General features: G+C 50.0%; 1 protein-coding gene across 3 annotated transcripts in view; it reads right to left on the bottom strand.

Annotated features, from left to right (window-relative positions):
• Window positions 1–21,275, bottom strand: part of LARP1 (La ribonucleoprotein 1, translational regulator) — a 47,943-nt gene that overhangs the window by 14,467 nt on the left and 12,201 nt on the right. Inside the window, exons 2-8 of one of the 3 annotated variants that reach the window (XM_090288472.1) lie at window positions 5,164–5,225; window positions 4,836–4,901; window positions 3,727–3,901; window positions 2,454–2,582; window positions 2,171–2,377; window positions 1,910–2,072; window positions 931–1,075 (exon numbers count right to left, since the gene is read on the bottom strand). In XM_090288472.1, coding sequence (XP_090144598.1) covers window positions 931–1,075; window positions 1,910–2,072; window positions 2,171–2,377; window positions 2,454–2,582; window positions 3,727–3,901; window positions 4,836–4,901; window positions 5,164–5,225 — 947 coding nt within the window. The remainder of the gene's footprint in view (window positions 1–930; window positions 1,076–1,909; window positions 2,073–2,170; window positions 2,378–2,453; window positions 2,583–3,726; window positions 3,902–4,835; window positions 4,902–5,163; window positions 5,226–21,275) is intronic. The other 2 variants (XM_090288474.1, XM_090288473.1) reach the window with 2 other exon arrangements.

Raw genomic sequence — 21,275 nt, 5'->3', positions numbered from 1 at the left:
AATAACAGGCAATGGTCATCAACAGAAGCTTTGTCACAAGGGGAAGAATCAAATTATCAATCAAGTACTCTTGATGAGGGGGAAAGAACCCAAACCTGAATCTGATCAGGCTTTAGATTACCACCTTACAAAAAATTTGGAGTACAGAACATGTTAAATGACACCATTGTGTCCTACAAGATATACAACCCAGTGTATTCAAATAATTACAAGAAAAGGGGTGGGGGGGGGCGCGCAGGACTTAAGACAAACACATGGGTCTCATAAACTACTAGAAGAAATTTCTTTATCTTCACCAGAGAACATTTTTTTCATGGCTTTTAGAGAGAAGAAGGGGGGGGGGGCAGAGACATCGACTGGCTACTTCCTGTATGCACCTTAACCGGGAACTGAACCCACAACCCAGGTATGTGCCCTGGCTGAGAACTGAACCTGCAATCCTTTGGTTTCAGGACAACACTCCAATAGAGCCACACCAGCCAGGGCCTAAAAGACATTTTTTTGACAAGTGGAGTGAATCTGCAACTGACGAAATATCAGGTGATTAAGGCATTATTAATAATTTACATGGGATATTATTATGGTTATTTTTTACCAAGTCCTCTTTTAGAGATATCTGGGAGAGGAAACAGATTGGGGGGTAGATGGAATCAGACTGGCCATGAGCTGCAACTGTTGAGGATGGGTGATAGATCCATTACACCTTTCTCTGCTTTTGTAAATGTCAGAAAATGCCCATAACAAAAGGGAGAGAAGGAGAGAGAAAGAAAAGGAGGCAGGGAGAGAGGCTGGCCAAGCCTTAGATCTCTAGCAGAGGGAATAAATCAAATGGGGGCTCTTCCAAGGTTTCCTGCCTTGGCCCAAACCCCAGCTTCGTGAAGTGAGCACCACTCTTCCCCCCGAACGCCAGCCCCAGGGAGGGAGACATACCGCGAAGATGAGTGAAATGTCCGTGGTAAGGGCCTGCACTCGGTGGAAGGAAGCAATGAGAGTGATGGGAAGGAAGCCGTCAGCATCCATTTTCCGTCGCAGGAAGAAGTCGCGCTCTAAATTGTCCACGCTGAAGTAGTATTCACTGGGTGGAGGTGAGAACAGGTGTAACTGCTGCATCACTTACAAATACGTCTTCCCTGTCCTGCTGTACACCCCAGCGACTCTCTAACAACCCTCGTGTCCCTGGTGTACATATACTGGTTTTAAGGACTGAAAGAAATGATGTTATCCACTCATGGCTCCCTAACCTTGGATGAAACCATTGCCTCTGCCCTTCAGCCCCTTTGCATGTCTGGCCAACTTCCTTTCTCTTCTGCTCCTAAAACACTTACCACATTCTACGTACCACGATCTATTTCCTTCTATGGCACCCTCACTGGACTGAGAGATAATATATTGGGAGTAGTTAGGAGCTAAGGTTCTGCAATCAGACAGAAATGGATTCAACTATGTGCCTTGTCTTTTACCAGGTGAGACAATTGGAAAGGTGCTGGGCCTGTTTGCTCAACCATAAAATGGGGTTAAGACCCAGCTCAGAGGAATTACGTCGGTAACTGCAGGATTAAATATAAGAATGCCTGCCAAGCACTTAAGACTCACCAACAGTAAGGACTCAACATACATTTGCTAGCATTCTGGCAGTGCAGCCATTACAATGGCAGCACAGAAGGGGGAAGAGTCTACATGTTTGTTCTCCATTTTGTTAGCAGCAATTTATGATTTTCTTAATGTAAATACGGTATTATTACTCCTGCAATAAACAGTAACTTTATGAAAAGTTAGCTTAGAAGTTGAATGTTATCTTTCTTAGCACCAGCCAAGGCAGCGCTTAAAGGGACAGTGTAGCTCGCTGTAACCTCAGGCAGCTCCCCAACCCCCACCCATCGCTCCAGAAAGAAGGCTCCCAGCCACTCACATCTGGCGCTTGATGTAGTCTTTGAGCAGCTCCTGGTCCACGCTGTAGAGCTCAGTGCTGCTGACATTGTCAAAGTAGTAGGTGATGTTATTCATATACTTGGGGGTTCGAGGTCCCTCTGCACCATCAAACTTTCGGTAGGTAAACTGGTAGTCGAAATGGGCTATAGGGAAAATAAGTGCCATGAGGGAGAGGCAAATCCTGCCCACTGCCCCGCCGAACTCCCTGGTACATCCCAGAGCCCAAAGGGGCCTCACGTACTTCGAGTGCCACCCCGGCCGCGTCCCCGTCCACGACCACGCCCCCGTCCACGGCCGCGGAAGGAAGCCCGTGCCCCACCAGCCCCATCACTCTTCACACTCGATGTCTCATCCTGGTCGTGCCAGGCAGGCTCCGGTTTGGTTTCTGGTTGCCAGGCTGGGGTAGGGGGGGCCACAGGCACAGGCATGTAGGTGGCAGGCTCAGACCCTAGAAGAAGAGAAGGCTCTGGGTTAGGCCTGAAGAGATCCTCATGCCCAGGCCCTCCCTAGTAGGTGGTGCATACCTTTGATCTCCCCACGGTTGGCAGGTGTGTGTCGTGGCTCTGGTGGACGAGCAGGGCGTGAAACCAGTTTCTCTCTGGACACCTCAGGCTTCATGTCTATTTGCAATGGGACCCACTTGTGTTTGTTCCCTGGAGAATAGCATGGGCACGCACACGAGAAAGGCTTGAAGAAGGCCCTTCCCAGCCATCTCTACCCCCAACCTTCTTCCCCAGTCTGGGGTCTCAGGCCTGAATCACAATCTGATGACCCTGGGAAAATTCCTTTTCCATGGTGGAGATCATTTTCATCTCTAAAATAAGGAGGTCATAGCCCTGGCTGGTATGGCTCGGTTGGAGCGTCATCCCATAAACTGTAAGGTTTTGGGTTCGATTCCCAGTCAGGGTACATGCCTGGTTGCAGGTTCAGTCCCTGGTTGGGGCATGTGCGAGAGGCAGCTGATAGAAGCATATACTCAGGTGAGGATAAAAAAATAAATAAGTAAAATAAAATAAGGAGGTCATGGACCTCAGTGTGATGGACACTGCTGGGTGACTCAACACCAATTTCTCTGTGGTCAGAGAACCCCTTTCTGGAGCTGGACACACGGCTGCCCACAATCAAGGCTGCACTTCCCAGGCTCCCTTTAGACTCATGCCAAGTCCTGGCTATGAGAGCTGAGTGAAGGCAGTCAGTTCCAGGCTGAGTCCCTAAAAGGGAGCCACTCTCCCCTTTTCCCCACCTGCTAGCTGGAACGAGAAGGTAATAGCGAGCCGTCTTACATGAGAAGCATCAACACACCGAGGCAAGATCAGAGGAATCACAGAGTTGCCATGCTGGGCCTGGTCTACTTACACTGAGCGGTCAGGTGAGAGAAATAAGCTCTGCCTTGTTTGGAACACTGTGACTCTGCATCTCTATTAGAGCAGCCGAACTTGTGCTCTCATCTTACTCAGTTCCAGCCAGAGCAATGCGAACTCTTGTCTTTAAGTGAATCTTTCAAAGGACAGCAATACAGCAGGACATACAAACAGCACTCTGAGGCAGGGCCCTCTCCCGTCTTGCACACTGCTAGAGTCCTACTGCTCAGAACAGGGCTTGCCCGAGGCTTGTTTAATAAGAGGAGACCCTGATGGACTGATATCTGAGGTGAAGACTGCTGGCCCAGGGGCCTGCACCTGCCCGCGTCCCAAGGACTTCTCAGGGTACCCCTGAAACTCCTCCGCAGCCCTCACACCCTGCCATTTCACACGGCTGCCTGCCACCTTCTCTCGAGCCCTGCTTCAAGCCACTCACCTTTCTTTTTCTGGCCCCCTCGCTGGCAGTCCTCATCCCCATTCTTCTCTTCCCCGGATTCATCCGACTTGGTTTTTGGGCTCTCCTTACTATCGCTCCCCTCTCCTTTTTCCTGTTCCTTCATGTCTTTTTTGGGTGGCAGCTTACGGACAGGCTGAGACTTGTGGGGCTGTGGCTGAAGCAGGAAGTAAAGTAACAGGTGTGGTGAGTCTCAGAGTCTCTTGGGATGGGACAGAAGGGAGCCCCTGTCACCGGAAAGACAAGGCAGAAGTAGCTGGAGCATGCGACAGCAGGTTGGGCTAGATGTATTCTAAAGATCCTGTTTTCATGCCTGAGACGCCTTCACTGGGAAGCGTGGTCAAACAGGCAGGAGGTGGGAGACAACCCATGTCTCTGGCTTCTTCAAGTCTAAGTGAAAGAGACAACCTCCAGGACAGAGGGACTGAGCCTCACAGAAGCCAGATGTTTACTCCCTGCAACAGGGCCACCTCCAGGCAGTCTGCAGAGCATGGAGGAGATGCTGACCCTCGGCCTGTCCACACCTACCCTGCCTGCAAACTGAAGGCCAGTGGCCAAAACCAGGGAGGAAACCTAGACCATCAGTCTAGAACAAAAGCACAGGGAAGGAGAGGACAGACCAGGAGCCCCTCCTCTGCTGGGACAAAGGACAGCTATAAAGCTTCTCCAAGACATAAGGTCTAGGGGTACCAGGCCAATGACCACTCTTCTGCTTCACTCACTGGCAATCCTAGTGATGGAAAACACAGGTTCTGAAATAATGCAACATACCTGAATTCCAATCCCCATTTGACCTTCAAGGGCTAGTAATTAACCTCTCCCAGCCTTAGTGGCCTCATCTATAAAAGGGGAATTACTAAAGGACCTACCTTGGAGTCGCTGTGAGGGTTACATGAAATAATGAACAGTTAGCACTTGGCAATTCCTGATACACAGTGAGGGCTCAAACGATAACTTTTAGCTATTTCAGTGCTGCCCAAATTGTACCAGCCACTCTTCTTAAGCTAAGACCTGAAGCTTTGAAAGCTTGAGAAGCCAAATGTATACAGGAGACAGAATTCCATCCTACCCATCCTGTCCCTCAGACTCACCTGCACACTCTTGTGGGCTATCTCTCCAGGTGTGGGCCAGTTGATTGCATCTCCAAAGTCACCAACCTGCAAAGCACATTCTGTGAGAGCTCTGGGGTGACCCTGCCCCTGTCATTCATTCCCTCACCCAAAACAGCTCCATCAAGAAATCAGAGGCCAAAATTAGTCTGCCCATGAAGACCATCAACACTGGAAGCCCAGACGTGGCTCCTCTGCTATTTAGAGAATCCGGAACTACCTGGCAGCTCAAAAGCACTCAAGTAGAACAGGAAAGAGGATGCCACCTCCAGGAAGTCCTCTGCTTGGGTTGCCCACTCCTCTTCCTTACCTTGCTGCCTTTGCGCTGTTTAGGAACTGCTGCCCTCACCACCTTTGCTGGAGCAGAATGTTCTGTGGGAACAAGAAGGGAGAGATGGTTATGCAGAACCCATGGGAGAGGGACACCACCAGCTGCTCACTCTCATCATCTCCGCCATGCAACCTGCACGTTCCCGAAGGAGGGAGACATGGTAGAGTTAAAGAACACATACCCAAACACCAATAACAATTTTACCAGCCTTTCTGAAGAAATCATAGCAAGTAAGCTCATGGGAACAACTGGCAACCCAAACCCCAGAAACCTGACTCAGAGGTGGGAGGGCTCTCACGGCCCTACACCCTCTTGTAAAGGGCCACTGAGGCCTAGCAAGGGCGAGTCCATGGCAGACGGAGTCCATGCGAGAGTCAGCCATCAGATGCCATAAAGGAAGGGTCTAAGAGACCCACTCTGGTTCTAGCATTCTAGCAGTGTGTGTGTGAGCAGACCTGGGATCGTGGTCACAGGGGAGGCAAGATAAAAACTCTCACTGGACAATCAAGATGTCCAGGAGCCTACAGCCCTCTCCTCAATGACCTGTAGTCAACAGGAGAGTTAGCCAATCAGAAAAAATTCTGTCTACCTTGCAAGTTTCCACACACAAAAAAGTGAGACCCATTTGACTCAATGGTTCTACCTTTAGGAATTTATCCTAATGATACAAATTAAACAAGTGTTTAGAGTTGTGTACAAAGATGTCCTAAGTACTGTGAAAACACTGAAAACAGCTTACATGTCCAACAGTAGGGAACTGGCTCAATTAAAGTTTAACAATTTTTATAGCCATTAAAAAAGATGATGATCTCTACTGATACGAAGAGATAAATAATAAATGAGAAAAGTTACAATCTTTTGTAAAACAAATAAAAATGTGCACACTCACATCTATATAGTAGAAACTCTGGAAGGACATATAACTAAGTATTTATGGAGTTAAGTAGTATGTTTATAGTGATTTAATTTGTTTGGAATTCTCTAGCAGTTTCAAAAAAGACAGACATAAGCTTTTAAAAAGTGTGTGTGTTAGTTAAGGAAGTGGCTCTATTGAGTCTGGTCTCCTCTACACCTACGCTGTTTTTCTCAACAGTTTCTGAACCCTTCCTCCCCCAGATACCCACTTCACCCACTTCTCCCCTATCACTTTGTCTCCACTGTTGGTCAGCCAGGCCAAGGCAAGAGCTGCCCCCAGTCTCTGAGCAGAGAAACTTGCAAGGCTGTCCTCAAAAGGAACGTTCTACTCCTTGATCAGACCCATGTACCCTTAATGAGTAGAGAGAGTCCTTGCCTGACTCTTAACTGTAAAGGCACTGCATTCTTGGCTTCCACTCCATGCAGGAGCCACTGGCCCCTCAAGATAGCCCACACACCTCTGAGACACGAAGCTGTGGAACACAGTTCCACTGTAGCCCCCATGCCAGTGCTGGGCAACGGAGAACCAGAAATCTCTTGTCACTACAGGACAAAACCTGGAGGGCTAGGGAGCTACTTGCTCCACACTGATTTTCTTGCTAATCCTGGGTTGGCCCAGAGAAGTCCAATACCACCCAGTGCCCCGACCAGGCTGCTTCAAACAAGGACGCTGGCAGAGGCAGCCATTTCCTTGCAGAAGCAGCTTCCTCGATTACACCTGAGCTATGGTGGCAATCACTCTTCCCAGACCCATGCTCCAGGCCCAGTACTCCCTGCCTGCTACCAGCACAAACACAGGCAAGGGCTGCACCAAGTTGGAAAAGGGAATCAGGTTTGGTGGGTGAGTTATTCGTGAAGACTTCCTTGGAAAAGGCAAGGCAAAGTTTTTCAGGTCATTTTTTTACTAATAACTCTTTCAAAATTGGAAGAGTCAGATCCTATGACCACCCTGCCTGATATTTTGTTCACCAAGATCACAAAACGACATGGTAAAGTACTGAAAGTTCGGTTTCCAGTTAAGGGGAGAGCACTCCCACCACTAAAAGACCCCGCTGATTCCCTACTCCTCCACAGAATCCCAAGCTGACCAGGGGACTGTGGCCAGTCTGGGCACACATGGAATATTCTGCAATTAGCCTTGTGTGAAGTTTGATGAAAAAGCCCCACCCCTAGCTAATGGCCCTCTGCCAAGCACCGGTAGTGGCCTGCTCTTTTTCTGCCCCCAACTAGGGCCTCAAGCTGCCCTTGCCCCAAGGAAGAACAAAGTCCCCCAAGAGAAAGAAAAGTCCACTAGGGAGACACAACTACTTCTGCCTTTAAAAAACATTCCTAGATCTGATCAAGTCCTGAAGGGCCTCAGGAAACCAAGGAAGGCTCAGGTGAGCTGTCGCCAGGCCCTGTGGGAGGATGGGAAAAAAAGACTAGGCTTCCTGACTTCAATGACACATCCCTTTCAGAGTCCCCTCCTGGCTACCCGCGCGCCACACACACACACACACACACACACACACACACACACGACTGCAATATACATACAGGGCCTGGCATCTGAAACAACTCCCAATGAAAACAAATTCTCCGCACAAGCACCAGCCCCCTCCTCCAGCCTCTGAATTCTGACACTTGCACAAACTGTCCCTGACCCAAGCTCGGCTCAGGAAATACTCAAGTCACCACCCTGCACCTGCCTAAGAAACAGCTGTGAAATGTTAGAGCAGCAAAAAGGACGTTCTAATGCCCTCAGTTGGCAGGTAGGGAAGGGGCTTCCCCAGGAAGAGCCAGGATGGGAGCTGAAGTCTCAACCCCTTTGTCCAGTGCTCTGTCAGCTCACCAGAAATCCCATGTGCCCACTGGAGAGAAAAGGGGTCCCAAACCTTCCCAGCACAATCTGAGGGCACTTCCCCGGTGTTCCCTGGCAAACAGGGTTACTGACAGTAGGGAGAGGTTCTCAGGTAGAGAGGAGGGAGGGAGAAGTGGGGCAGGGTGGGCCTTACACGGGGTCTCCATCCTACGGGGAATGGAAGGTGGCAGACAGAGGCCTCCAAAGTGTCTTCCCCCTTGGCAAAGGCAAGCCAGGAGCTAAGGGTCATCTGGAGAAGGAGAAAAGGCGTTTTCTGCCTCATAGGCCCACAGTCAGCCTGAAGCCAGCACTGGCCAGTTCGAGGGTGCAGCACACCAGAAATCTCTATGTGCGGGGGGGGGAAGGGGCACCAGCACTTTTCAGGATCCTGTTTCTGTGCGGCCAACTCAGTATTTTGACCTAGCAGTACTGAGTGGTGGGAGGAAGGGAGTTAAACTAATACAGCCGATGCAGGATGACAGGCAACGGGGTGGGTGGGGAGAGGGGGCCAGGCAGAGAAGGATTAATGAGTGAGGTGGTGGGAGCAGAGACAGCAGCTGTCTCTGTACCTCAACTTTCAAGTGTGTGAAACCCCTTTACTCAAACACTGACTGGGAAAGGACAGCCTGCTGATAAGCACAGACTTTGCTATGGGATGCACTTGGGTTGGAGCCCCTGCACACTGCCCCCTGCAACGTCAGTGTCCGCATCTGCAAGCGTGAAGCCTTAATTACCCCGCAGGGCTGCTCTGACAGCTAAAGGAACAGAGCACAGTGAGAGCGCCTAGCACACAACAAATGCTAAACACAGCTGTTTGGTTTCTAAAAAATTCTCCCCCAAGGATATTTTTCATCCTTTTTAGAGAGTGAGGAAGGAAAGAAGAAACATTGGTGCAAGAGAGAAGCATCGACTGGTTGCCTCCTGTACATGACTTGACTGGGGATCAACCCCACAACGTTTGAGTGACAGGACGACACTCGAACCAGCTGCGCCACACCAGCCAGGGCGCTACAGCTGAATCAAACAACGCAGAGGTTTGGGGCACCAACCCCTGCAACAGTAGAAAATCCACACATGACTTCTGAGTCCAAAACTTAGTCATCCCTTGGTATCCACATGGATTGGTTCTAGGACACACCCCGCCCCAATAAAATCCATGACTGCTCAAATCCCTTATATAAAATAGCGCAGATCAATCCACAGAACTGACCTTCTACACTTGGAGATTGAAACAGTATAAGTATCTATTGAAAAAAAAAATCCATGTATAAGCGGAGTCATGCAGTGCAAACCCATGTTGTTCAAAGGTCAGCTGTAAATGCTAAATATTACAATTTAAATGCACGAAGGAGGTGTAATATTTCCAAGCAACCCCTATCCTCCTCAGTAAAGAAACCATAAAAATACCCTCTTGAGATGAAAATAATCAGCGTGTGGGAAAAAACTCCTGGGGATCAATTAGCTCAACTCACTGATTGAGATCACAAACGAGCCCCTCCCAAGGCCAGCTCTTCTTATGGACACTGCCCTCCAGGGACAGGCTGGGCTCCAGGGCAATTTCCCCAGGAAAGAGGAAAGAAAGAAGGGGAATTTACCACAGGTCCCCAGGGAGGCTTGGCAGCCACCTCTGCCACACTAGAGGAAGGAAGAACACAGGGAAAGCCTCGAGTTCTCTTTCAGTTAAAACGTGGTCACTCAATTTTCCCTCAGCACGGAGGTGGAAGAGAGCTTGGCCTCCAATCGCTCTTTCAGCCTACAAAGGGCTAAACCCAGAAACACCTACAACAAAGCCAGATGAAGAGAACATGTTTTCTGTGTTTCTTGTTCCAGAAAGGTCCCTAAAGCTGCTGACCTTTTGAAATAAAAGCTACCCAGGTGGGCCAGCTCTAAGAAGTCTAAGGAGCAGGAACTTGGTCAACCAAGGGGTATAACTAGCGAAGGTTTTTAGGGGCAGAGGCACGTGGGTGACTCAAACTCATCAATCAGGTCTTGGTAAGAACTGGCAAGGGAGAAGAGCTGGAAGTGAAATTGAGGGACCAACGTGGGTGAAAGGTGAGACGGGGCTGGGCCAAGGAGAAAGCCTGTCAGACTGAGTGGATGGCCCGAGGACTAGATTTCAGGCCTTACTGCCAGCAGAATGAGCAAGGCCAAATGTTTATTTTGGGGCTGGCATCATCTGGAGACTGGCATCTGAAAAGACCGAGTTTACCCTGATTGCAAAGAGGTACTGTGTTAGGCTTTGCTTGAGTTCCCACTCACCCGCCTGCTGCCCTATTCCTGGCCCTTCCGTTAACCTCCCTGGAGGGAGCCCGGGTGCCCTCGCAGGTTCCAGAAGTGCTCCTGTCACAGCCTTCCCTGAAGTCTCAGCTGCCTGTCCACACACCTACCCCCCCCCCCCCCACCGCCACCACTGCTCCTGAGGGCAGGCGCAGGCTGCTTTCACAGCAGCGACCCCAGGGTCTAGCTCCAGGCCCCGCACCACAGCTGACAGCTGTTCAATGAATGGCAAGTTCACACACCCGTCTCCTTTAGCACTTTACCCCAGAGAAGAAAAAAGGCTTTGCTTTCCAAGTGCTAATTCCTGAGGCTGTGGCCTCAACTCTCAGTCTTCAGCAGGGAGCTCTCCCCAAGCCGAAAAAAAAGTGTCCTAGGCAGTGCTAGCTCCCGGAGGAACCCCTGGCCCAGGCCTGCCTGAACGCAGAGGTGAGGCTACCCACCCAGACCCACTCATCAGTTCTTTCATCTTGGGGACACTACCTACCGCCCTCCCTGTGCCTCACCTTCCTCAACTGAACACGAGATGGTAATACTGTGTCTAGAGGTATGAGGAGAGGGAAGGCAGTATCTCGACCACAGATTTCTCATCAAAGCAGGAGAGACACCAGCAACAAGCTGTGGCTGTGATGTTAACAAGTGCAGACAGTGCGTAGCGAGCACTTACCAGATGCCATACAGTATTCTAACACTGAGTTAGTTCCTCTAATTGGTCTCATTTTACAAACGAGGAAACCAAGGCACATGGTGTAAGGTTTTTTTGCCAAGATCACAGCCAGCACGCAGAACAGGATTTGAAGCCAAACAGTCTGACTCTAAAACCTGTGCTCTTAACCAACAGAAGGGTCGCAGTTACCTCCTCAGCGTGGCCAACAGGGCAGGCACTCAGTGGCAGGGCAGCAGGGGTATCATTCTACACATTGGAGAAAACCAAGGCCCAGTGCCAAGAAACCTAAGGTCACAGAGCAGGGCAAGCGACACTCTTAGGATCGAGTGCTAGCAACCTGACAATCCTCTTCTCCCCGACCCAGAGAGAGGGCAAGGGAAACCACCACCAAGCATATCCAGCTGAAGTCCCTCCCTCGGGCACCCCAGGAGTCGTGGGAGGAAAAAGCACTGCTTCCAGCCCACCTGACAAGGATTCTGCCCCAACCTGCTGCCTTGAGCTGCAGCCCAGATTCCGAGTGTGGAAGTCAGTGGAACCATCTAAGGGGACAGTGAAGCAGAAGCAAGCAGCAAAGGGAGCCTGGGTTACATTACCCACTGGTTCCTGTCCATTCCAGGACAGCCTAGGGCTGGGGTGAAGTCACAGAGAAGAAGCTTGGAGACCACAGGCCTTTCATCCCATCCCCACAGCCCCTAACAGCCCCAATCAGGAACATGCTACTGCAGAGTAAAAAGAACACCATGTTAACCCTCCTCACCTCACTCGTCAGCTCTCCAGCTGCAGCTGCTGTTGCCACCAGCCCTTAGAGGCCTCTCTCTGCCCAGCCCTCCCACTGCAAATCTCCCTCAGACCTGCAGATGAAACGCAGAAGGGTACTGAGGGGTGCCCTTGTGAGAGGCGGTGGTCAAAGAGGGAGGGGAGACTCCTCCACTGGAAGGGCCAGCAACCAGCCCAGGAGTGCAGTCTATGCCCCTAAGCTTGGGAGGAGCAGCAGGGGCAGGGCTCTGGTCACATGATGCCACCCAGCCCGGCCCAGGACCAGCCCCAGTCAACTATCTTTAGCCCTTGGTGACCCAATCAGCCTGGTGTCCACACTCTCCCTGCAGACATGGACCCTGCTGCCCTCAGATGGCTGTGGCCACCTCCATTGCTGGTACCAGTCGCTAAAGCCCTGCCCCAAAGCTGAAATATATCAGCAGGCAGGGAAGTTCCTGGCCTCCAACTACCAGCTCCCTAACCTCTTAGTGGGTGCTAAAGATGCCAAGAACTGGTCTAAGCTGCTTTCTGTGTGTGATTTCACATAATTGCCTCAAAAACACTATTCCAGTTGTCCAAAAAATGAAACTGAAGGAAGGGACTCGCCCAAGGTCACAAGGTATACATTCCATGTTATAGTACTCACAGATCTCAGAGGAAATTCTTCACAGAGGCCCTCCCTGACTGTCCAATGAAAGTGTTTCCCAACTAGCAACTCAGAATCAAGTTCTAATTCAGCCTATAATTTGGGGTCTTCAGAGCACTGACCACCACCTGAAATAGTTGCCTTTATGTGCATTCCAACCCATCAAACCAATCAATTACTGAGCACATACTATGTCCTTGCAAGGTGCCAAAGCTCTTTACGTCAGCTCAGTTATTCTTCAACGCCATGATGACTCACTCCCAGATTACAGATGAGGAAACTGAGGATCAGAAGACAGGCTAGCCCGGGCTGGTGTGGCTCAGGGGATTGAGTACTGGCCTGGGAACCAAAAGATTGCTGGTTCAATTCCCAGTCAGGGCACATGCCTGGGTTGTGGGCCAGGTTTCCCGTTATAGGCATGCAACATTTATGTTCTCCCTCTCTTTCTCCCTCCCTTCCCCTCTCTCTAAAAATAAATAAAATCTTAAAAAAGAAGATAGGCTAAATGTCTTGCCCAAGGTCACTAGGCTAACACGTAGCAGAGCTGGGATTAGAAGCCCAGGTACAGCCAGCCTGCCTCCAGCTTGGGCTGAGCAGTGAACGACTGGAGCCCCCCAGGGTAGCAGTCTTTTCTACCCGGCCCACTGGCCCCTGGAACCCACTACTGCAGCCTCCGCATGGTAGGTACACAATAAATCTTTACTGAGTGGAGGAATTTACATGGGTATAGGTACTTCTCAAAGAACTTCCAGAAAATCCTCTCTTGGGAAGAAAGGTTAGTCCCCCCTTTGCATTTTTACTGAACAGCATGGCAGCATGACCCCACTAGGAGCCCAGACCTCTGCTCTAGCCTCCTGAGCTAGAACTGGTGTGCCTCCATTCAAACACCAGGGGGCAGCTGCAGAGGTCAGAGAAGGGGTGCAGCAGCCAAAACAGCACAGGGGTACCCCACAGGTCTCAGCCTTCAGCGCCCAGGCCCCAGGCTGTACTCTAATTCACAAGGCCGGCTGGCACCCGTGGGGCGTGGCAGCACAGGAGCCAGCTAGAGGGGCAGCACCCACTCACGGGCAGAAGAGGCTCCATCCTGAAACATAGGCTTAAGTGTTGCCAGACCGTCTGTGTTTTCAAGAAAAGCAGAAAAACAAAGTAGATAGCAAAGAGAAGGTTCCTGCTTTCTAAATGCTGTTAATCATTTCACATTTAAAAAACCCTTCTCCACTCCATATGCAGCCTGTGGCCTCTCCCAGAGCCTGGGCCCTGGGTTTCAGAGCCTCTCCTCTCAGGAAGGTTCCGGGGCACAGGCCGGTGCTGCTGCCCGCCTGACCCCATTATCCTGATGTGGGAGGCTGCTGCCCTCCCTTAAAACTGGTTTTCCACTGTCCCTAGGGGTCACCCACTGCCTCAGGTAACGCAAACTCATTTCTACTGCTCTCAATGTAGGGCATTCTCTGCTGGAAGAGGCTTCTGAATCCCTAAAACATTACTCTGGATTATTATACTTTTGGACAGGAAACTGAGGCCCAGGAGGAACCAGGCTGTGCCCAAAGTGACCTGTGAACTGTTGTGGAGCTGGCACTGAACATGGAGTTCCTGCCTCCAGATCCAGAACTTTCCTCACAGGTAGGAAAGCCAATTACCCCCCTCAACAAATACACCCTGTGCACTTGCACCCAGGGATGGGGAGGGCCTCAGGCGTCCAAGGATTAAAGGAACTGTTCCTCCGCTTGTTTGTAAAAAAAAAACAAAACACCGACTTCCCACCTGGAATGGAGGAGGAGGAGTGCCCAAGATGCTCTGGGTGAAGCAGATCTGGGAGGGGGCCCACTTCCATTCCTACCCTGACTTCTTCACCCTTCTCCCAGGAAGGTGGAACTGGAGCTCCTGGGAGATGTGGGGCAGGCCGGCTGAGCAACCATCTGTCCACTGCGTGGCAAGTGGGGTGCCCTCACTAACTGGTTTTTGCTCTCTGTAAACGATCTTTAACAGCTCCAGTCCTGCAAGCCAGGGGGACCCGGTAACCACAAACTCCAAAGAAGTGAAAGGGGCTTGCTGGTGCCCAAGAAGTAGACGGGGAGTTAGGAGTTCTTGGGTAGAGACTAACTAACCCCCCGCAAGCAGCAGCTGACTTGCCTCTCTTGCTGAGTTCGACTGTAGAGGCCCCTGCAGCACCTCATGCTGTGTCCCGACTGACAAAAGGCAGAGCCCTGGGGCATTATGGGTGGAGGCAGGGGTCCTGGAGGCACCAGCAGGTACCCTATTCCACCCCTTCCCCTTCAGCAAATGCAGAGGGGGTCTAATCCCTGTACAAAAGCCCACCCCACCACCAACTCATGAGGCTGCTGGGCTAAGAGGCAGGACAGGGCAGTTCAACAGCATGTACTTTGGAGTCCACTCGAGGAACTTCTGAACACCAGCTGCCATCAAATAAGTCTTACAAGGCCAGGAGAGATGGTCAGATAGGACCAACCACTCATGCAGCCTGTAACTTAATAGGCATTAACTGGGCCACACAGGAGTAAGGGCCAGGCAAGCAGGTTCATGAAACAGAAAGGCACCTTACATGGAAGCTCTTAGAAGAGCCAGCCTTAACCTCTGGTTTTCTGAAACTGTGAATGGGGTTCATGATGGCTGCTAGCTCACAGGATTTAAGCAACTTAAATGAGGACGTAGTTAAACAAAGAACTAGGATAAATGCATGATAGCATTTTTTTTGTTTCTTTCAGGCATTTTTTAAACCTGGTGCTAAAAACTAGATAGAGAACTATGGTTGTAGGAGGAACTCAGGACACCTAATTAAATATGAATTTCAGATAAATAGCAAGTAATTTCTTAGAAATAAGTATGTCCGATGACATATTTGGGATGACTTATATTAAAAGTATTCTTCAGTTTATCTGAAATGCAACTGGGCGTCCGTCCTGAATTATCTGCTAAATCTGGCTACCACGGGAAGGAAGGACTATTGCCCCACAGTGGGGTAGTGAGCAGAGCCCTGGACTAGCATCGCAGATGGGATGCCAGTCCCAGTACAGAACCTATAGCCCTGGCTGTGGGAGCTGGGCAGAAGTTCCCACCTGAGTGTCTCCAGTTTCTCCCTTCAGAGGCCCGTGGTCAGGGTGGGGAGAACCTGTCGTCTGCAGTCCTTCCAATCCTAACACCCTTTGATTTTAATCACACTCACTGGTCACTCAAACCACAATTTCAGATGAAGCCAGCTTTCTAGGCTGCTCTTCTTACACCGGTAGTGGGTACATAGGTTCTCATTTTAGTATTTTTCTTTTAATTTTATACTTATGTTCTTTTGTATTAAATACTCAATAGTTTCTTGAAAAGAAAAATAAATGGCAGAGCTATACCAATGGAAATGGAACCCAAGCCCTTCCCCGCTTTATCGCCCTTTCAGATGGAGTTCCTGTGCAAAAGTTGATATGAAAAATCCTCACTTCAAGCTGTGAAAACTGAGGCCTGCAATACCATTTCTGTAATCTAAGGACACCTTGTTGGGGGGACAGCCTTCGTAAAAACCCAGATTCCTACCTTCCCTCAAGCTCCAGAAATCAAATTGGGGAGGGGTGCAGAGTTACGGCATCTGCTTTCCTGTGCAATGCTGATGCCAACTCATGTTTGAGAACTGAGCTGCCTGGTCTCCAACCCCAGCAGTCCAGGGTGTTATTCTTGCAGACTGGAACTAACAGGCTCGCAAGAACAGGAGGCAGAATACTTTAATCACACACACAAAGAGCAGCCAGGAGTGGTGGTGCGTAAGGAGCAGCTCTTCGAATTACCCACTTGTCCAATGTGCAGCACCAGGAACCGGGGCAGGGCAGGTCAAGAAGCCAAAAGCTGAGTGTCTTGACAGACATGAGGTCACAAAGAATCAGTCTGGGCTAGGCTCAGGGTTTAGCTCCACAAGTGCCAAACTAGGGCAGTGCCAGGATGAGAAGAATGAAGGTTCTGAAGAGAACTGCCTGCATACCTCCTCCTCACAGCCAAAGAGCCTCCACTCTTACCCTAGGCCCGTTTGCTCACCCACTGCTCTGATGTCTGGGTCCGTTAAATAAGAATGGCTACACTTACTAAGCATTAATGTCAGGTCTCCTGCTGTGGGCCCTTTTTTGCTTTAGGTTTTCCAATCCTCACAAAGTATCTCAATTGTAGAGGAGACTCAGAGCCTAAGTGACTAGTCACACAGTGAGAAGGTCTCTGACCCCTAGGATCTGAAATCCCAGCCTACCCTCAGCCTGCCTCCCTTCGCTCTGCAGGAGACAAATACTAGGTTCATTAGGTCCTCAAGGCACTCCGGCTCCAACCTGCAGGTCCTAAAGCGTCAAGGCCACTGGCACCAGAATCCACCTCTCTGAGCTAACCTGCCAACTGGGCATACCACCACCCAGCCCAGGGGAAGAAGGGCAAAACTGAGCCAGGAATCAAAGCACTGTACATTGCAAAGACAATACTCTAGGGCCACCTGCAAGCCAAGGCCTGGGTTCTGGGCAGCACCAAGCCAAGGAGGATTGTGCTTCCCCCAGCAGGTCAGAGAGGAGAGGATGAAGGCGAGTGCAGAGCCTATATACAGGACCAAGGGCAGGCAGGAGAGGGGAACAGGAGGTGAGAAAGCCGGGTTTTCTATAGGCCCTGCTTTGGGGGAACAGGAGCGAGCTGAAAATAAACCATCCATCCAGGTAAATCACTTTTCCTTACCTTGGTGACCAGGGCTAACCAGCTCATAAGGTACTTCCTCACACACTATGGCACCTAAGTATCAAAAAAAAGTTTGAAGTAGGAAGGGGTGGTGGATGTGGTTGTCCCTATATTAGAGTGTAGAACAAAGACACAGAGAGCTTCCTGACTTGTCCCCAGAATACCAACTTGCTTTCTGAGATGCCAGCTCTGGGCTCCTGCCACCCTGTCTTGAAACTTGACCATAGGTAAACTTGGCTATTGAGGGGTCTGTGTGCCAGCCACAGGGGAAGTAATAGTGAAAAGGACAGTCCCTATTATTTGAGGGTCCAGTTTATATAGGGGCTATAATTTTAGAGAGAGAGGGGAAAGGACGGAGAAAGAGGGCAACGTGCGAGAGAGATACATAGATCGGTTGCATCTTGCACGCCCCCAACCCAGGCATGTGCCCTAACCAGGAATCTTTTGGTTCACAGGCCAGCACTCAATCCACTGTACCACAACAGTCAGGGTAGGGCTTTAATCTTCATCTCCGCCTGTGACTAACTGATCTCGAATGCCTGGGACCAATTAGCAATGTCAGCTATGGGCAGAAGGGACACAGCTATGAACATATTTATACTTCCAGTCTGGCAATGACTGAAAATGCTCTTCATCTCAACCCATGTTAGCCCATACTGTGTACTGTGGATACAGAAACTGGGTAAGGTTGTCAGAGGTTCAGTCATGAAATTAATAGCTGATGTGAGAGCTGACACGGGTAGTGGTGGATTCAATGCTCCTTCCCTCCAAGGGCCACTCCGTCCTCACTTCAGGCAAGGTCTGCAAACCCTTTGGTCCAAGCTCTTCTGGAGGGATTAAGGCAAGATCCAGGAAGAACAAAATGCAGAAGCACAAGTGACAGTTACGGAAAGGGTGCCTCTGTGGAAAGAGCACTGGACTGGGAGTCAGGAAGGCTTGTCTGCTTCCTCAGGGTCAGCCTGGATCACCCAACTGCACTACTAGCAGCTGGGTGGTGCAATGGTTAAAGGCCAGGGCCCAGAGCCCAGTTCTGCTACTTCTTCCTTGGTGATCTGGGTTTCTGTAAATAGTAATGTTTCTAACCTAATGCGATTGTGAGGATTTAATGAGTCTATATTTGTAAAATGCTTGGAAAAGCACCTAGCACATAGTAAGCACTCAATACTTGTTGTGGCTCAGTGGGCTGAGTGCTGGCCCATGATATGAACAGTCAGTCACCAGTTCGATTCCCAGTCAGGGCACATGGCCAGGTCCCCCATTTGGGGGCGTGAGAGAGGCAACCAACTTGTGTTTCCCTGGCACATCAATGTTTTTCTCCCTCCCTTCCCCTCTAAAAAAAATCTTTAAAAATACTTGCTAGCTATAATTTTGGAAGTTTATATATGTTTCTGAATATCTGATTAAAGGCCACTGACATATTTCCACCCCACCCTAAACTCAGTGGTGAACCTCCTATTAGGTACCTAGTCCTGAAAGTCTGCTTAGTGCCCCCCACCCCTCCCAGAATCATCCTGAGAAACACATCAGTAAGGCAGAGTAGTGGAAGGGTGGGCCTCTTTTCTGGGAATTTAGAGCATTTCTGGGCAACACCTCCATTTGAGCAGGTCTTCCCTTGCCCTCCATAGGGTGTGTCAATGGCTAGCCCAGTTACGTGGGGGGAAAGAGTGCTGAAGGCTTGGATCTAGAGGACCAGGAGCGACAGCCCTGGCACTTATGGTGCCAGGCCAAGTCCTCTTCTAATCTGCACCCCTGCAGCACCAACCATCCAAAGGAGCTCCTGTTTCTCTCTCCTTGAAGGAACAAGGCAGAATGAAATAAGACCTAGCATGGCCATCACGATCCCTTTGGTACCACCTGGGAGACTTTGGCCAAGACACAAACTCAGTTTCCTATAAAACAAAAAGCAACCTGATAGCTTTCAAAGCCCCTTTGCATTCTGGCCTTCCTCAAGTCTAGGATCTCCAAAGAGCTGCCACCTCAGAGGGGCAATGCCAGTGACAATGCAAGTCAGGTGAAGGGACCCGGGAGGCCTGGAATGGCGGCGAATATCCTAGAGCAGCTACAAGCTAAGCTGCAGCCAATGGGGAACTTAAGAAGCCTCTCCACTCCCAGCCAGCAGCCTGGCTTTCCCAGGCTGCCAATGTCCTCACATCCCTGTCCCCGTGATCAGTAAGAGGGCCTCCCACTCAATGGACAAACAGTGGTACCCACAGCTCCTGGACAGAAAGGCCAACAGAGTCAAATATCTTTGTAAAAAGTTTATGGAGCTACTATTGAGCCCTTAGTAGGATTTGTCACTGTGCTAAGCGCCTCCCTTGCAGTATCTTACCTCATGGACGACTGACGTTTATCTTCTTTCTACTCTCCTGATCTTTCCCTCATTAGTCGTGCTTTAAAAAGGGGAGGGGAGAACTGGCTCTGCCAGTTTTTTCAACTCTACCTTGGGCAGGTCCCCTAATCTCCATAAACCTATGGAGAAGGATTTTCTCCATAAAAGGGAGCCTACTACTACCTACCTCAAGGGCACTAGTGAGATATGAATAGAGAAATATTTTGGAGAAATCAAAGGTGTCTTAGAATCATCAAGTCTTGCCAGCGCCATCTTGGACAGGCGTCCCACCTCAGGGCAAAAGTGCAAAAACCAAGTCACCGTCTTGTTCCCTGGAGCAGGCCCCTCCCAGACTGTGGGGGTCTGTGCTGCTGGATGTTGCAGTGATGGGGAGGAAGACCACCCTCCCTGGATACACCCAGTCTTTAAAACCCCAATCATCAATAATCCAGCCCCTTTACCTGAAGGCTAATTCAAAGTCTCTTCTCCTCCCCAGCCTTCATATGAAGGGGTTAGGGGGGTGGCCAGCGGCAAGCGAGTGATATATCTAGAAGGCAATTTCATTTTAGAGGCTGAAAACTAAGACACAGATTTGAGTGTGGGGGAAAAGAAAATAAATAAGACCAGTCCTGGTGTGAAGTGCATGTGTCCCTGCACCAGGGGGCAGGATTGTTTGACAAACTATCAATTATTCAGAGATTTCTAAGTCCCAACCTCACCCAGGCCAACCCATGTCCCTTTCTGCACCCATGCTGGCCCAGCTGGTGTTTTTCCTACTGCTGGCCAGCTTCCTTCGGGGATGTCTGGTGGACTTAGGGGCACCCCAGGACAAACCCACAGGGAGGCCTTTGCCCACCGCCACTGGTTTCCTCTTTGTACCTTGGCAACTTGCAAACCCCAGGGTAAGCTCTTGGACGGCAACTGAGTGTGATGCAAATAGCACCGCATTGGGCATCGGGAGCGTTTGTTATAAACACTGCACCCCTGTACGGCAGCCTTGGTCAGTAGCTTTCCCTATGTGGGCCTGCTTCCCCCAGCAAAGTGGTGTGTGCCTGCCCTCACAGTGACGCGCTGACGCAGCACTGGCCAGCTCCTTAACCTTCCTCACCAGGGCTGCTCTCAGGGTCACAAGAAGAGAAGTGCCTTGAAAGACTGTGTTTCTAAGTAGGGAAAAAAATACAGCTCACAAAGTATGATCCTGTATTTTAAAAAGATGTGTGTACACACCTATTATATATGTGTGCATACACATATGTAAGTCTAGAGATGTGCTAATACAGACTTATTAAAGACTTATTACAAAGAATATAAAATATTTCACTAGTAATTTTCATACTGATTATATGTTGAAACTGCCTTGGGTTATATTATTTAAATTGATTTCACCTGTCTTTATTTCTTAAAATATGGCTCCTAGAAAATTTAAAACTATATATGTGGCTTGCACTGTATTTCTATTAGGCAGCACTGGTCTAAAAGGATGTGGTTGCTTCCTAGTATTTATGGTAGTTGGTGGGACAGATTATAAAGGAATTTGTCTTCTCTGCTAAAACATATTTGGACATTTTTCTACAATGAATTGGTGTTGCTTAAGTTGAAAAGATTTCCCCTTCGAAAGAAGTTAAAAGGCCCAACACACAATAGTGCTTCCCATTCCCCTTTGGTAACCCAGAGCCACGCCCCCTACCCTTTACCCCCTTGTGCTGGCCCAGAAGCCATGCCTGAGAAACCACAAGGTCAGCACTGCTCTTTCCAGCAGGCGGCACGTGGCCTAACAGAGCTGAAGAGGAACATTTCTGGGGGAAGAGAGGCCAGGGCTCCCCGGGAGGATCAGAAGTTCCAGGCCTGGCTCATACCCATTCAGGGTGGCCAAAGGGGCAGAGCTGGGACCTCCAGGCCGGGCTACCAGGGGCCCACAGAGATTCCTGATGTCTACGGATTTGTGTGGGTCCTCTCCCAGAAA

Source organism: Furipterus horrens, unplaced genomic scaffold (assembly GCF_987537825.1).
Source record: "Furipterus horrens unplaced genomic scaffold, mFurHor1.1.pri manual_scaffold_10, whole genome shotgun sequence".
In the NCBI taxonomy this organism is placed as follows: Eukaryota; Metazoa; Chordata; class Mammalia; order Chiroptera; family Furipteridae; genus Furipterus; species Furipterus horrens.
Note: the sequence above shows the minus strand (reverse complement) of the source record. Positions and strands in the feature narration are given on the sequence as shown.